This window comes from Centroberyx affinis, unplaced genomic scaffold (genome assembly GCF_046629955.1).
Source record: "Centroberyx affinis isolate AG114_WGS23_722 - 3 ecotype Tasmania unplaced genomic scaffold, CSIRO-AGI_Caff_v1 ptg001538l_1, whole genome shotgun sequence".
Taxonomy (NCBI): Eukaryota; Metazoa; Chordata; class Actinopteri; order Beryciformes; family Berycidae; genus Centroberyx; species Centroberyx affinis.
The window spans coordinates 768-16,244 of NW_027279994.1; the positions used below are offsets into that span (position 1 = coordinate 768).

Consider the following 15,477-nt stretch of genomic DNA (forward strand, 5'->3'; position numbering starts at 1 on the left):
TTGTTCTCTTCTCTTGTAAAAATAAAGTTTGAAAAAAAAAGTGCGGCTCTACAGTATGACGTCGCGTCCGCGACTCACCGCTGTCATGGAGATGACGGGACGCTGAATGTGATTGGACCAAACCGAAGCAGAGTAGACGTCCTCACACACACAGTGGAGCAGTCGGGCATTCAGAGCGCTGCTTGCAGCGGAGAAAGCGGATAATTTTGACTCGTTGCGTTGCGGCGAAGTCTCGCAGATAATACAAATAATACATATGAAAAGTATAATTTGCTCAGAGTCCGGAGACAGTTGTGGTTTGGTCCGGATCCGGACCGGAGTCCGGACTTTGAGGATGACTGGTGTAGGGGAACCTATGAAGACTTTGAACTATAACCTACTTGTCTAAAATGTGTTTAAATATATGATATTAGAGGCTTACCTTTTCACTGTAGGAGTTTTAAGACAGGTGAAGGGCCGTCTTAAAGTTAAGAAAAAAATCAAGAACAAATTTGACAACTTTCATTTCATTTATTCCTTAAGTTTTTTCTCAGGAAGAAACATAAGAGGAAAGTTAAGAAAATATATAAGAACTGTTTTTGAGAATAGCATTTTTTCGTATTTTTTTTCTTAAGACTAAAGTTAAGAAAAAAATGGCACTTGAGAAGATTTTTTTTTCTTAAGAGGGTTTTGTGAATCCGGCCCCAGGTGTTTTGGACAAGTCAGTGTCAGACAGAGAAAATACAGCAGCAGCAGGAGGGAAGTAAGCAGCTTCTTACAGTTTTCTCTTGTCCACTTGTTTCTCTCATCCCCTTCGTTGCTTCAGGCTAACTCGCTAATAGAGCTGAAATCGTAATATGAACTTGCAATTAATTTCTTTCTTTTAATCATTTTATTTTCAGTTTATACAGATTACACACTCAATGTTACCCTCAAAGAAAATGGTACATAACACAAATACTAGAGCTAGACAACAGCTAACCATACAAACAAGCAGACTAACAGACAAGAAAAGACAAGAAAACAACACAAACATAGATTAGCAATTAATTTCTTAAGAGAGAATTTCGTGCAAACTGGATTTTTTGCGAACAAGACGTTTTAGAGCTGCAGGTAATCTTTGGTCCAGGAAGCAAAACATTTCATCAGACTCAAACTCAGTGAATCTGCACACTCACATCTATTTTTTATTTATTTATTTTTCAACAAAATCACTTTTTCTTTAAACCATTTTAAAGTTCTACAAAAAATGTATGACAAGAAAAACTTGTGATGATATGAATCGCAGTTTGAATCGCAATTACCTGCAATATCTAATGAATACGTTACATTTCTAACTCATTCCATTCATAATTCTGGTTTGAGGTCCGTGTTAAACCACATTGTACATCCCCCCCCCCCCCCCTCAGAGTATGAGGTCATCTCCACCGCTAAAGGCCCAGATGGCGAGCAGGTTTCCATCCTGACCACCAACCAGACGCACACCGCCGTGGAGAACCTCAAGCCGGAGAGCAGGTACGCTTCATTTACCACACGGGTCGGGTCGGGTGGGGGTGGGGCGAGGCGAGGGGTTGTAGTCCGGACCGCCCGAGCCTCGAGGCTGGGTCCGAGTCGAGCGCGAGACCAGAGAAAAACCCAGGACCAGGATCCAAGACCAAAATGGGCAGCGAACAGGATGCATGTCTTTCCAGAAGTACAAATGATGATTGATGAAGGAGTTTGTGAAGAATCAACAGAGACGAACAAACCATACATGGTTCTGTGGGATATTAAAAAGGTTCTTGGAAGGTTTTTTTTTTTGGTTTTTTTCCACTCATGTTCCCATTTTTTAGATTATTTTTTACATTATTTTTCCTTAATTAAAGAGCGTACAGTGGAGGGATGGAAGACAGAGAGAGGGGAGACAAAACTGATGTGAAATGGATTTGTTGTGAGTAATAATGTAATAATAATCTTTATATGGCGCTTTATTTTTATAATGCTTTACGAAGGATAAAAAAAAAAAAATCAACGGTAAAAGCAGTAAAAGCAAGGTAACAAATACACAAACAGACATGAGTCATAAAAGCGAGGTAGAAAACAAGTTCGTTGCATAAAAACAAGTCTATAAAAATGAGTTTTAAGAGGCAATTTAAAAGATGATTACAGATTTTTCGCAGCCGGAGCCCGATCGCCTCTCTCTTGTTTATAATCGGTTTTAATGAGGCTGAATATGGGAAAACTGTTCGCTGTGAAGGAAAACGGAGCAGGTCTCTCTGTGGAGCGAGAACCGGTACGCACCCCCTTAAAATCCCCTCACATTTACACCAACTCACCCCTTAATTCATGCGAAATCCCCTTAAAACGAGTTAAGGGAGTTATTAATGGAGGAGACCCCATCGAAACCTCCTTAAACTCCCCTTGATGTTTGACTGCTTACTTTCTAATTTAATGTAAAATTCAGTTACACAGGAGCTTTCCCCTTAATAACTCATTAATAACCTGTAAACCTGCAGAAAAGACATGAAAAATCCCTTAATTTCTAGAGTCTCTGTGAATCAACTCGTGAATAAAATCCCTTATAAACCCATGATACTAACCTTACTTTATTAAAGCTGTTGTTTTTAATGGATAATTACTGTTTATGTGATGAGAAATTAAGGGCATTTAAGGGATGAAATGAAGGGGTTTGGTTTCCTAGTGAATTGTGAGAGAGTTTTTCTGTGTGTGGTTTTTCACTCATGCGTCACATGACTGTGGTGATCGCTCTGGCGCTCGCAAACCTGTGGAAAAAAACCCTGTTGTGTAAATGAGAAAATAAGCCGTGGGGGGTACGGACCTGCTGAGCCCATGATGTGGAGATTTCATTTTCCTGATTGCTTATAGACTGTTTTTGAAGGAAGAAAAGCAAAATAAACTTATATTTAATCTGTCTCTCTCTCTCTGTCTCTCTCTTTCTCCTCTCTCTATCTCTTTCTGTCTTTCTCTCTCTTCTCTTTCTCTCTCTCTCTATCCTCTCTCTTCTCTGTCTTTCTCTCTCTCTGTGTGTCTTTCTCTATCTCTTCTCTTTCTCTCTGTCTCTCTGTCCTCTCTCTCTATCCTCTCTCTCTTCTCTCTCTGTCTTTCTCTCTCTCTCCTCTCTGTCTCTCTCTCTCCTCTCTGTCTCTCTCTCTCCTCTCTGTCTCTCTCTGTATTTCTCTCTCTCTTCTCTCTGTCTCTCTCTTCTTTCTCTATCCTCTTCTCTCTCTCTCCTCTCTGTCTCGCTGTCTTTCTCTCTCTCTTCTCTGTCTGTCTCTGTCTCTCTCTCTTCTTTCTCTCTCTGCCTCTCTCTTTCTGTCTCTCCCCTCTCTCTCTCTCTTCTTTCTCTCTCTCTCCTCTCTGTCTCTCTCTGTCTCGCTGTCTTTCTCTCTCTCTTCTCTGTCTGTCTCTGCCTCTCTCTTTCTGTCTCTCCCCTCTCTCTCTCTCTTCTTTCTCTCTCTCTTCTCTGTCTGTCTCTGTCTCTCTCTCTTCTTTCTCTCTCTCTCTGTCTTTCTCTCTCTCTTCTCTTTCTGTCTCTGCCTCTCTCTTTCTGTCTCTCTGTCTCTCCCCTCTCTCTCTCTCTCTCTCTCTCTCTCTTTCTCCTCTCTCTCTCCCTCTCTCAGTTATGAGTTTAAGGTGAAGCCGAAGAACGAGCTGGGTGCAGGTCCTCCCAGTGACCCAGTGTCCTTCAACACAGAGTCAGGTACAGTTCCTCCCTCTCTCCACCTGCAGTAACTTGTGTTGTACTGGTCCAGCTGTAAACGCACCAAGACACTGAAGATCCGCTTCACCCAAACCAGCTCCGGATCTGACCGCTTCAACAACAAAGAGTAAATGCAAAGTGTCTCCAATCCACATATAGGAACTTCATCATGTTGTCAGATGGGAGGAGGGCCTTAGTTAAACTGACAGGCAAATATTTAGGGCAAATTTGGATGATCATGAGAAATATTTTCTCACCAATGTATCCGCTATATATCATCTATGGCCGTCGCTATTATTTGTTATTCTGATCTGTCCCAACGCTCTGGCACGGGGTGGAAACGTCACAAACTTTAGTCCCGCCCACAAAGGCTCTGATTGGCTCCATCGTTTCTCCGAGCGAGAACAAGCCGTTGACGAGGGAAACGGCAGAGTGGAGGGACGAGAGTCTGGAGTCTGGGAGCAGGACAGGGCCGTGATGGTGATCGCAAAAAACTAAAGTCACCGGTTTTCCCCTTTAAGTCCAGAATGACTCTGCACCCCCCCCCCCCCCCCCCCCCACCTCCAGTCCTCGCCCCTTTAAACCTGCTAGCCGACAGCTACATGGCCTCCACAGCTCAGACAGCAGCAGCCTGTAAAACAACTTTACAAAGTCCAGTGTTCTTTACAGGCCCAGCTTGTGTAACGAAACACTGTAAAACAAATTGGCAAACATCCTCACATACATGACTGACTGTTAGAGGAGTGTTTGGACTGTCTGGGGAACTCTGGGAGACGAATGCATCGTGTTAAAACTCTCCCTCTGTCTCTCTCTGTCTCTCTCTCTCTCTCTCTCTCTCTCTCTCCATTAGCGGACCCTCGGGTGAGTGAGAACGTCTCAGGTAAGATAATACCACAGCATCATCCGCATTATTTTATCACGTTTAGTTTTGTAGAATGCATTTACAACCAACCAACCACATTACCTTTGATGGAGACATCAGAAATCTCCCATCAGCCAGCTGAGTCTCCATGATGGAGGAACACTGTAGAACTGTGTGTTAGTGAATAAAGTGTAAATGTGTATGAAGCAGCTGTCAGCAGAGAGCAGCTGAGTCAGCTTGTTGTGGTGTGGCTGTAGATCCATTCAGTAACGTTCTCAGTAAAAGTGAATAGTGTGATAAGGTGGATTTGTTTCCAAATGTAGGTTACTGTGACACAGTAAACTGTCTTGTCTTTAGCCCTAGTCTCTACTCCAAAACATGAAGAGTTGTAGCTTGAGAAGAGTCAGCTCAGTTAACCTGAACAAACTGTTAGCTAGCTAACTAGCCAGCAAACACACTGATGTTAATGTCAACATGCTAACGCTAGCTGCTACTAGCTATGTTAGCTAGTGTGCTAATCTTAACAACAAGACAGTGATGGTTAGCTGAGCAGATACTATGGTTAGCTAGCTAACAAGCTGACATTATCTAAACACTAAATCAATCAGATGGATCAGTGATGAAATGATCAGTTCAGTCAGAAACAGACAGAAATTAACCATCTGTTCAAATCTGTTGAAACAACAGTCAGCTGTTCACAGAGACTGAAGACCTCCAAGATGGCCGCCATAGCGTGTGTTATGTCACCTGGAAGCCCTCTATAGGCAACCTGTTGTGTTTTTGCATTGAATGAATGAATGAATAACTGAATACTCTCCTGTTCTGTGTCTGTAGGAAAAGACGCCATCTGGACTCAGTTCCCCTTTAAGACGGACTCGTACTCAGACTGTAACGGGAAGCAGTATGTGAAGCGGACCTGGTACCGCAAGTTTGTGGGCGTCCAGCTGTGTAACTCCCTCAGGTACAAGATCTACCTGAGCGACTCACTCAACGGTGAGTAGATTGATTACTACATGATTATTGATTGTAACTTCTTATGTTGATGTCATACATGATCAATGTGTCCTAATGATTAGAATAATTGGCATTAGGGCTGGGCGATAATTCAATATTATCCTTTATCGTATTTCAGTGGAATCATATTGTGATGATACGAAGATATTTTAATATCGTGACACATTTCTGCTGTCTGAATTGATGATGACAAGCAAATTTTACTTAAAAACTCTTATAAAATGAGGTATGGTAGGAATATTATTTGAATATTTCTGTTTTGTTTGACATCACACCTAACATCACCATTCGGTTCAATGAGATGAACATTAATTTGATTATTTAACGTGATTTTGCATACATGAACCATATCGTGATATATATTGATATCGAGAAAAATCCTTATGATTATCATGATATTGATTTCAACCATATCGCCCAGCCCTAATTGGCATCTACTAGAATAAAATATGTATTTGGAAGACACAAATCCTCAAATCGTCAGATATTATTTGCCCAGGAAGTAGCCGCACCCATCCCAAGTGAAACAGAAACAGAAACATGTGAGATACAAACAGCTGCTCAGTATATTGTATCACAGTATTTAGCTAATGCTAGCTAGTTTTCCCGCTTTCAATCTCACTGTTAACATAAATTGCTGCCTTTGCAATAAATTATTTTTTATGTGGTTATTACAAAAATTATAATATTGTAAGTAATTGCACTACATCAGAAGAAAAATATACACACAGAAGGCAACTTTTCCAACCACTTAAAATTTCCAAAACCACAACACAACAGTTCCCATGTGGGTGGTTGAGTGAAGTTAGCGCTTTGAACTGATCCTGCTGTTGGTTCCCATGCAGGTAAATTCTACAACATCGGGGACCAGACCGGGTTCGGGGAGGATCACTGTCAGTTCGTCGATTCCTTCCTGGATGGAAGAACGGGCCGGCAGCTCAGAGCCGACCAGCTGCCGGCGAGAACAGGTGAACAACTTATTTTATTAATCCAGGTTCACCCACTGAGGGTAAAAACCACTTCTTCAAAGAGAGACTTGTGGCAGGATCAGAGGCCAAGACTGAATAAATGTTGGCTAGACAATGCATAGACACACATGAAGGGTTTGTCCAATACAGGTTTTTGAAAACCGATGCCAATATTTTTGTATTGATGCTCCCGAAAACTGATGTTTTGTACCAATATTCACTATCTTTACATTTCTTCACATCTTTTAAATTGTCCTTTTTCATGACATAAATTCCCAGTATTCAGTTTTTAACCCATGTGACTGAAGCAACCGGATCTCACAGAAATACATGAAATGAACCCGATTTTTTAACCCCAAATTACGAGTTGGTGACACGTGTTAAAACTCAGCGTTCAAATTTAAATTTTTAGCTAAAGTTTTTCTTATTTAACTGACCCAAAACCCTTTCCTAAACCATAACCAAGTTGTTTTAGTTGCCTAAACTTAACTTTAACTTTAAAACTTTAGCTGAAAATGTCGTGTCCAATTTGTGTTTTTGTCACAGAATCCAATTCGTAGCGGAGGAACGTAATTTTCACATAATTCGTGTCCACAGAACGTAAATCTGAGTTTCAGAGTTCGTGTTCATTTCAAGAGACTGAAGTCAAAACAAATCAAACGGATTAAAAACAAAAGCGTTGACCTTGTTGGTTAAATAAGAACGTGTTCCTAGTGGACTGTCCTGGTTAACAGAAGTTTCTCTTGTTGTTCCCTGTGGGTCAGGATACTACAGAGCCATGAGGCAGGAGCCCGTCTACTTCGGCCAGATAGGAGCGCACTCCCACATCAACTACGTCTCATGGTACGAATGTGGGACGCCCATCCCCGGGAAGTGGTAGGACCCCTCCAGCCCCAGAGTCGTCCTCGGAGAAGCCCGCAGGAAGAGTCGCACAGGCTGGGATGGCGACAGGAGACGGGTCCTTCGATCTGCCGGACCAAAACCCACTCCCCCCCCCCCCCCCCGATTTCATGTTCCTCCTAACCCAGTGCTGTAAAAACATGTACAGGACATACTTGTCAGGGAATTTGTAACGAGAGCGCATTTTTTGATACGTAATAGCAAACATGCCTCATCCTTACTATTTATCAAGCAACAAGGCTAAACTGATCGAGAAACAAAGAATAGGAAGAAACACGGAGACGTCGTTACTCTCTGCGGCGTGGGGTAGCGACTCACGCTAGATATATTTTTTGTGTTGAAATAATGGGAAGCTGGCTCCCTGGAATACTATTTTCATAACTTGTGTGATGTTTATTTATCAAAAGGTCTTTGATCATATTTCTTCACGAGGCCCACAAGGCGAGAGTCACGGGATTTGGGATGTGATGCGACGCTTCTGCTGTTCCTCTGGTGTAGATTTTCATGGCTGTTTCAGAGTAGAGCTCCTCCCACGGCATTCTGGGCGTTGATTTGCATTAAAACTCGCTCAAGCAAAAAGGTTTTTAGCACGAATGCCCAGTAGAACCAGTCTTCTACTGTTGGCCGCTGACCGGTTAAGGATATAAAGTGCCTTCATCAAGCGCACCGATGTCCAGTGCTTGAAGTAAATTGTACATTTTCTGGAAAACCAAAAACAGAGACTCACTTCATTTTACCTTTTGGCAAAAAAGCCTAAATCTCATCAGTCACACAGTAAAAATCACATGGACACTGCAAAACCTGACAGACTTGTTCATGTATTTTCTCTTGTCTCCAGACTCATCAAGCTTATTTTAGGATAGGAGAATGTAACTTGTTTCAGGACATTTTCTTGGTAAAAGTGAAATTGTCTTGGAGAAAGTTTCTTGTTTACAGATTTTCTTCATTGTTTTATGATGATTTCTTGACAGAAGAAGTCATATTGGCATGAATCAAGTGAAATTTACTGAAACCAGCAAGATTATCTGCCAGTGCAGTGAGAGAATTTGACTGAAAATATCATGAAAGAAGCTGATAGGTCTGCAGACAAGAGAAGCTTGTCAGTTTTTGCAGCGTTCACCAACCAGACGAGCGCAGCCGGCTCGTCTCGGTGCCTGAGCCCCTCACAGGGGAACCGCAAGGCTGGAGGCTTCTACACTTGCAATTTGCACAACAAAAATGTATTTATATGTATATGGAGAGAATGTATTTTTTCAATACATTTTTGCAGATGCATTTCCCTCACCGTGGCCTTTCTTACTGTACCGTCCATAATGTGCTCTTCTAATAGCGGCCTCCCGCCAAAGCAGGGCAGAAATGAACTTTCCGCCCACTAATTTGTAAATTTCAACAGCCTCTTTTGCTATTTTACCAGCCAAAATATGATTTATGCAATAGCAAAGAACCTCCAAAGTTGGCTTTACCTGCTAAAGTGGCTGGTCGAGTAAATAAACCTCCCAGCCACCGAAATGTCTCGATATTTGGCTTGTGGCTGCTGTTAATTTCCCACCCTGCCGACCCTCACATACCCTACTATTAACGCTTTATTACAGAGGGGTTATAAGTAGAGGCAGGTACGCTATGGAGGCAGTGGTTGAACAATAAAGCGATGAAGGGCATTTTCTCTTTATATACGATGTGGCACAGTGATGGTTGGGTAGATGCTATTCACCAAACCGGGTGCGTAAACAGTGAACCGTGCCTTTACTCTCAGCTGCAGCCCTGACTGTATTCATGCATCGACCCGATTATAAAGCAGGGAAGAAGTCATTTTTAACGCAGAGAGAGGAGAGCTTTGGCAGGACAGAGGTGTAATACTTTTGGTTTAAATGAGAATGTATGTTAACATGAGGCTGTACTGTTGATGTGTTTTTCTACATACTTTCATTTCTGTATCGATTTTCAACAATAAAGACGTTTTGTTTCCTTTTTTAAAATGTTGTTCTTGTCTGTTTTTTTTTTTTATCTTTCACTACTTCTCAGTTTATTTCTGCAGAGGAATCTATGAACCTTATTTAACCAGGCTAGTCAGCTAAGAATACATTCTTATTTAAGCAGAACACATGATTTAACAGGTTCGCTGACTAAGACATTAACTGGTTAGTTAAAGGACTTCTCTGACTTTTTGGGAGTTTGGTCCATTTGTCTCCTTACACAATGGGTGCATTCCATTTGGCCAAAATGCGTCCTCTCCTCCGTCCTCGCGGCCTCGTCTCCTCGCTGACTCGGCATCCAAAAATGAGCCGCCATCATGAAGGACGTTCCAATTGGTCAAAAAACGCATGAAGGATCCTTCATGTCTCCTCGGGTGCATTGTCTTGTGTCTCCTCCTCCGTCCTCGCGACCTCGTCTCCTCGCTGACCCGGCATCCAAAAATGAGCCGCCATCATTAAGGATGTTCCAATTGGTTAAAAGACACATGAAGGATCCTTCAAGTATCCTCGCCTCCGTCCTCCAATAAGGCGTGTTCGGAGGATACTCAGGTGTATCCTCGATGCGGAAATAATGAGTGAAGTCAATTAACTATTGGCACGTGCGGATATAAGCCCGCCTCCATCCCATCAGAAAACGTGCGGACATTGGCAGAAAAAAAATCCACAGGTGTAAGTAGCTAACCTGACTTGCCAGATGATTCCGCGAATCCAGCTGCCTGGCAAGGTAAGTAAGTAGCACCAACTTGTTATATATTTTTCAAACAGAAATAGCAGAGGTTTTAAATGTTAGCCTAACATTTGTTAATGAAGGGGTATACTTAAATGTTCATATACTGACAGATCTGCTGTAGTTGTAGGATGTCAAACTTTTCCCAAATAGGCATCAGTAAATTATTTTAAGGCTTGAATGTGATATAGGGACAAAGGAGACGGCCAGCTGATCCTCCAGCGCATAGTGGGGTGAGTGGGGGGCAAGTAACGTGAATTTTATAGGCTATGGAGTTATTTTATAGGATTTATCATTAATATGAATGACATTCCATGGTCTAATAAGCCTAAATGAAATCCGTTCATTAGGACATATAGAAATAGCCTATAAATGCACACATGCGTCTCTTTTACCATGCGCGTCTCTTTCTAACAGGACCTCAAGTCACCAACAACGGGCTCTGGGTCTGAGGATGGGGAGCAAACGGCTGCAGCTGGCCCCGGTTCTCGCTCATGCATGAGACTACCGGCGGGAGGCCGTCGGCGCTCCCTCCCGCTTTAACAGACTCATGTGGAGGACCAGCAGCCGGAGTCAGCCGCTGTGCGCTCCCCATCCAGCCCCGATCCCAGTCCCCCTGACGAGCAACCGGGGCCATCAGATGCTGCTGCCCGCTCCCATGTGTGACCTCCGCGGCTTCCTCGGGTCCCCCGGCAGCCAAGAGGCGAAGAGGAGAGGGAGCTGCTGGGGTTTCTCCGGGAAGAGACCGAGGACGCACGGGCTGAGCAGCAGACGGAGCGATTTTCAACTATATTAGAGACAGTTTTATTTTATTTTTTTAATGTAAAAAAATAAATAAAATGCAAATTTCTTTGCCTTTTAGGCGTAGCCTACCTCTGTTTCCATTCTCACCATATTCATAACCTTGGTCACGGTGCGTAATGACCGTTGCCATGACAGGACATATTTTCATCATAAAGGCCGGTATGTTTGTCTTTTGCTGGAATCACTTCTGTGTCTTCTCTGGATCACCAGCTGGTTTGCTGCGTTTGTTTGATGTGTCTCTCATTCAGTATTCATCATGCTTATGAATTGTGTTTGTGTGTGTTGCCATGGAATTTCTTTTCTGGAGAATAAATTCTTACTAAACATTAACAGCATTTCCTTGTTTTAAATCGCACATTTTGCTCTTACAGCTAGATCTATGGTTATTTGGGAATTGTATTTATTTATTTAGGAATAAAAAGAAAGCACTTTGGTTCATTGCCAGTAAGTGTCAAACAGCCACATGATCGTTGTCTAATCCAAGTCGCATAAAGGATAAAAGTTGGACAATTTGTACAGCACCTTTCTTATCAGTGCTGCAAAGTGCTTCACAAAATTAAAATGTAGCATACAGCAGACAGAATAACACAAAAAAACTGAATAAAAACAGAAACAGAAACGCTTTTTAGGCATTAGGGATTTTTTGTTCTACCTTTATTGAGGTAGAAAAGGCCCACTAGAGGCTGGCATAATTTAGATGAATTAAACATTAATCTGAACTTTGTTAAACGTTTTTATGTGGATAAAACATGAGCCTTAGAATAATTTAGACAGCTGTCATCCTGAGCGGGAAGAGCCTCAACGCAACGCTTCACACGTCAGTTCAATATGGCGGTGTGAGGATGTTCCAATTGACAAGCCAGGTTCACTCGCCTCCTCGCATCTTCTCCTCGTTTCCTCCGTGACCTTTGACCGAGGAGTCGAGGAAGAGACGCGAGGCGAGGAGACGAGGAGAAATCGTTACCAAATGGAATGCACCCAATATGTGATAAGAGGATCGGCACCAAAATCATCCGTGTAGATCTGCAGTGTAGCTAGCTCTGTCCACTGTGCAAGCTAACACATTAGCATACAGGATGTTAAGTAATCGTAGGTGATTAGCATCATTCAAAGTATGAAGATAAACTTTTAGTAGGCTAATCCAAAATTGGCATTGGTTTTTATTGTATGGCCTCAATCTTCATCATTAGTGAAGTCCGATTTGAGTCAACGACGCTAACGCTTCAGCTATCTGGCTAACTCTCGCTAACTTCCTGCGTAAACAAAACAAGTTACGCTCAAAACCTCTTCGGCCATTGAAAGTGTTTTCTTTTGTAGAATTTGGTGTCTATTTTACCATTCCCCTAAACCAGTCTGGCAGATTTAGACATGCCATTAAAATTATTAACTAACCATCCAGCCTTAGAGCAGCTAGTTCTCATTCTCTCACTTTTAGCATGATGCTAAACACCTGTGATTACTGTATGCTAAAGCATTAGCATGCCCACTGAGCAGAGCACAGATGATTTTGGTGCCAATCTGCTCATCACATATTGGGTAAGGAGACTAATGGGACATAACAAAAAGTCAGTGTCATCCTTCAACTCAGAACAAATTCTTATTTTTTCTAGGCAAATTGACTAAATTCAAAAATACATTGCAGCTGCTAAGATACCAGAGTGCCACAGGAGAGCATCTTTGTGTTTAATGTCATCTGTATCTATATGTATGAGGGCAGTGTGTTTTATCATCAGGTAGTTTTGGAGCTCCGCCCTGTTCCCACCTGGACACACCTGAGATCACTTCCTGGTTTGCAGGTGATGAGGAGCAGCAAGAGGGGAGAGGAAGGAGAGACAGCTGAAGAGGGCATGGCTGCTAACTGTTTGAAATCAGAAAACTTTCATAGTTGGAAGGCCAGGAGGATTATAGTTCAAGAACTTGGTTATCAGCAAAATTTGAGGAAGTGTTTTGTGTCGCTACAAACTGGACCTGGGATTTCTCTAAATACATCAACTAAACTCCACTGATTTGCTGAGATTCTGTAAACTCAATAATTTACGTTCTTTTGCTTCCTTGGATGAGGGAAATGTTTCCAGAATAACAATAATGTTTTTTCTCAATATTACTTGCAACCTTTATGTTTTGCTAGGACACTGACTGCAGAAACCAGGCAGATTATTTAGGGATTAAACCCCATAAATCAAGAGTTTTAGCATCTAACACATTTCATAGTTTTATGACTGCTTCACACACACCCAACACCTTTTTAAATATTGCTATGTTCATTGTAGGACTAAGTATTAACAAACATTCTTAGGCTGCGTTCACAGCCAGAATGTTCTGAGAAGTTTATTTTCCTCCTTCAGTTCAGTCGTTTTGTCCAGGTGAGAACGATGACCTTTGAACTCTGGTGGCACCAGATAACGACACAGAGAGTCTCAGTCCTCTAACAGGAGAACTGACACTCCAACTACAGGAAACCACCCTGGAACACAAGGGATTATGGGTAGAAGGAGACAGAAAGCCTAGCAGAACAAAATGAAGTCTGGACCGATGCTCATATTCAGCTGTTTCTTCATGTGTTCTTAACTGGTATGAACACCACAGAAGAAGAGACAGACAAGTCCATCATGTTAGATAAAGGGAGTCTAGTCTCTAACCTGCAGGATGACAGGTTCAAACTCTGTCCAATAAATGAGCTGCTGGTGCGTCATGTGACTTTGGTTCACAAGCCCTGGTTGGCTTCTAATGAACCTTGTGTGAACCTAAACAATCCAGATGCAAAAATACAACTCAGTCGACTTGGTGAGGTTTGATCGCAGCCTAATTTAACTTGGGAATTTGACCAAAACATCAGCGGTCTGTAGGGAGCAGCTGAATGGGAAGACGGGGTTCAACACTTTCCCACTTGGAGCTTCCCAGGACAACCAGTCTGTTACTGGTGAACACTGGCCGGGGGTTAAATGCCTGCGAATGTGATTGGCTGCTCGTTCACCAAAGTCACCAAAAGGAACAGAGGCTGATTATCAAATCCGAGAACGGCAAGTCGATCCGCGACCTCATGGAGAACGTTCTTCCCAAAGTCGTCTCGGGGAGAACGATCTTCTCATGAAACGTGAACAGAGAAGCTTTCCAGAGAGTTTCAGATGGACTGTGTGTTTCCCAGCTGTTAGCCGGCTCTGCGCTGCTCGCCGTTGTCGCAATGAATCTTGGGGCTTTCAGTTCGTTCTCCACCCCAGATGCATCCTCGATATTTTGAGGTTGGCGAGGAAACTTCCGGGTTTTCTATCCGTCGTCCGTCCTGCCGTTGTTTTGTTTTGGAGTCGGGCTTCGGCGGTTAGATATTACGTAAAAAAACGCGTCATGGAGGAACAAGAACGCACAAGAACGCAGATCGATACTCAGCCAGAAGAGAGAAGAGGCAAGAAGAGCAGAGTTAACGTTCGTGATTTGAGCTGCAGACTCTTTCTCATCTGGGATTCAGAGTTAAGAAGAAAGTCAGAAATTACTTTTTTTTAGATGAGGACTTTTACTTTTATACTTTAAGTAAATTGAAGACCAAGTACTTTTATACTTTGACTTGATTTGAAATGGTACTTCAACTTTTCCCAGAGTGTATTTTTAGACGAGTATTTGCACTTTGACTTGAATACCTCAACCGTAGTTTTCCTCTTCCTCCGACCAGATTTTCTCACACAAAGCGCCTTTTCCACCACAAACTCTCTTATCCAACCGTTGGGCTTTCGCCACCCAAATGCGCGGTTGTCTTGAATTAAAAAAAAAAAGAAAAAAAGAAATAGATTTATAAGATTGGAAAATGTACAATATGAGACGCTTTGTATCTGCTGCAGCGTTCCATTTCAAATTCCACCGTGACAAGTGAAGTCATTAAAATGACAAAGTAGGACATTTTCGGGGATGGTATTATGTTTTCAGTCCCATCTCCTCACCAGATCCTCCATCCTCATATTACCTCCAACCCCCCCTCCCCGATGTCAGGACCCGACCGCACTCCCAATTAGAAACACCAACAGGGATCGACGGATTACATCACTTTTCCACCGCCTCAGACCGCCGGCCCGCCAACGCCAACCCCAACACAGAGTCGCTCTCCCAAACCACAGGAACGAGAGTAAAGACGAAGCTTTTATTACCGCCGCAGAGGAAGGTTACGCAGCGAGGAGGAGGAGGAGGAGGAGGAGGAGGAGTGGGGGGGGGGTATTTCTGTTCAGAGGGAAACAATCCAACAAACTCTGAATCGTTTCTCTGGCTCTCTGAGTCTGCTGGGAGTCATATGAAAAAAAATAAAAGGCAGGAAATTCTGTCACACATGTAGAATAAGAGCCGAGGCGATCTCCCACTGAGCTTTACCTTCATCCTGCTGGAGAAACACACCGCTGTGATTGGTTGAACCCGGTTATGTAATACAGGAATAGTCCAACTAGAACCAGAAGTTAATGAGAATTAGGGCAACTGGTGGGAGAAACGGCCTCTTCTGAGCTAATGTGCAGGTTGGTGAAAGTCTGTTTGCAGGGAAAGGCTAAAGGCAGGAGATTCTGTCATACATGAGA

General features: G+C 42.7%; 1 protein-coding gene across 1 annotated transcript; it reads left to right on the forward strand.

The window, feature by feature from the left end:
- Positions 1-1,388: 1,388 nt before the first annotated feature.
- On the forward strand, positions 1,389-9,374 carry LOC139650710 (target of Nesh-SH3-like; the record flags this gene model as incomplete). The annotated part of the gene is made up of 6 exons (XM_071527455.1): positions 1,389-1,494; positions 3,600-3,679; positions 4,530-4,559; positions 5,376-5,534; positions 6,401-6,523; positions 7,288-9,374. Coding segments are annotated over 6 exons (614 nt in total), but the record flags the coding sequence as incomplete, so codon positions are not given.
- Between the last annotated feature and the right edge of the window lie 6,103 nt (positions 9,375-15,477).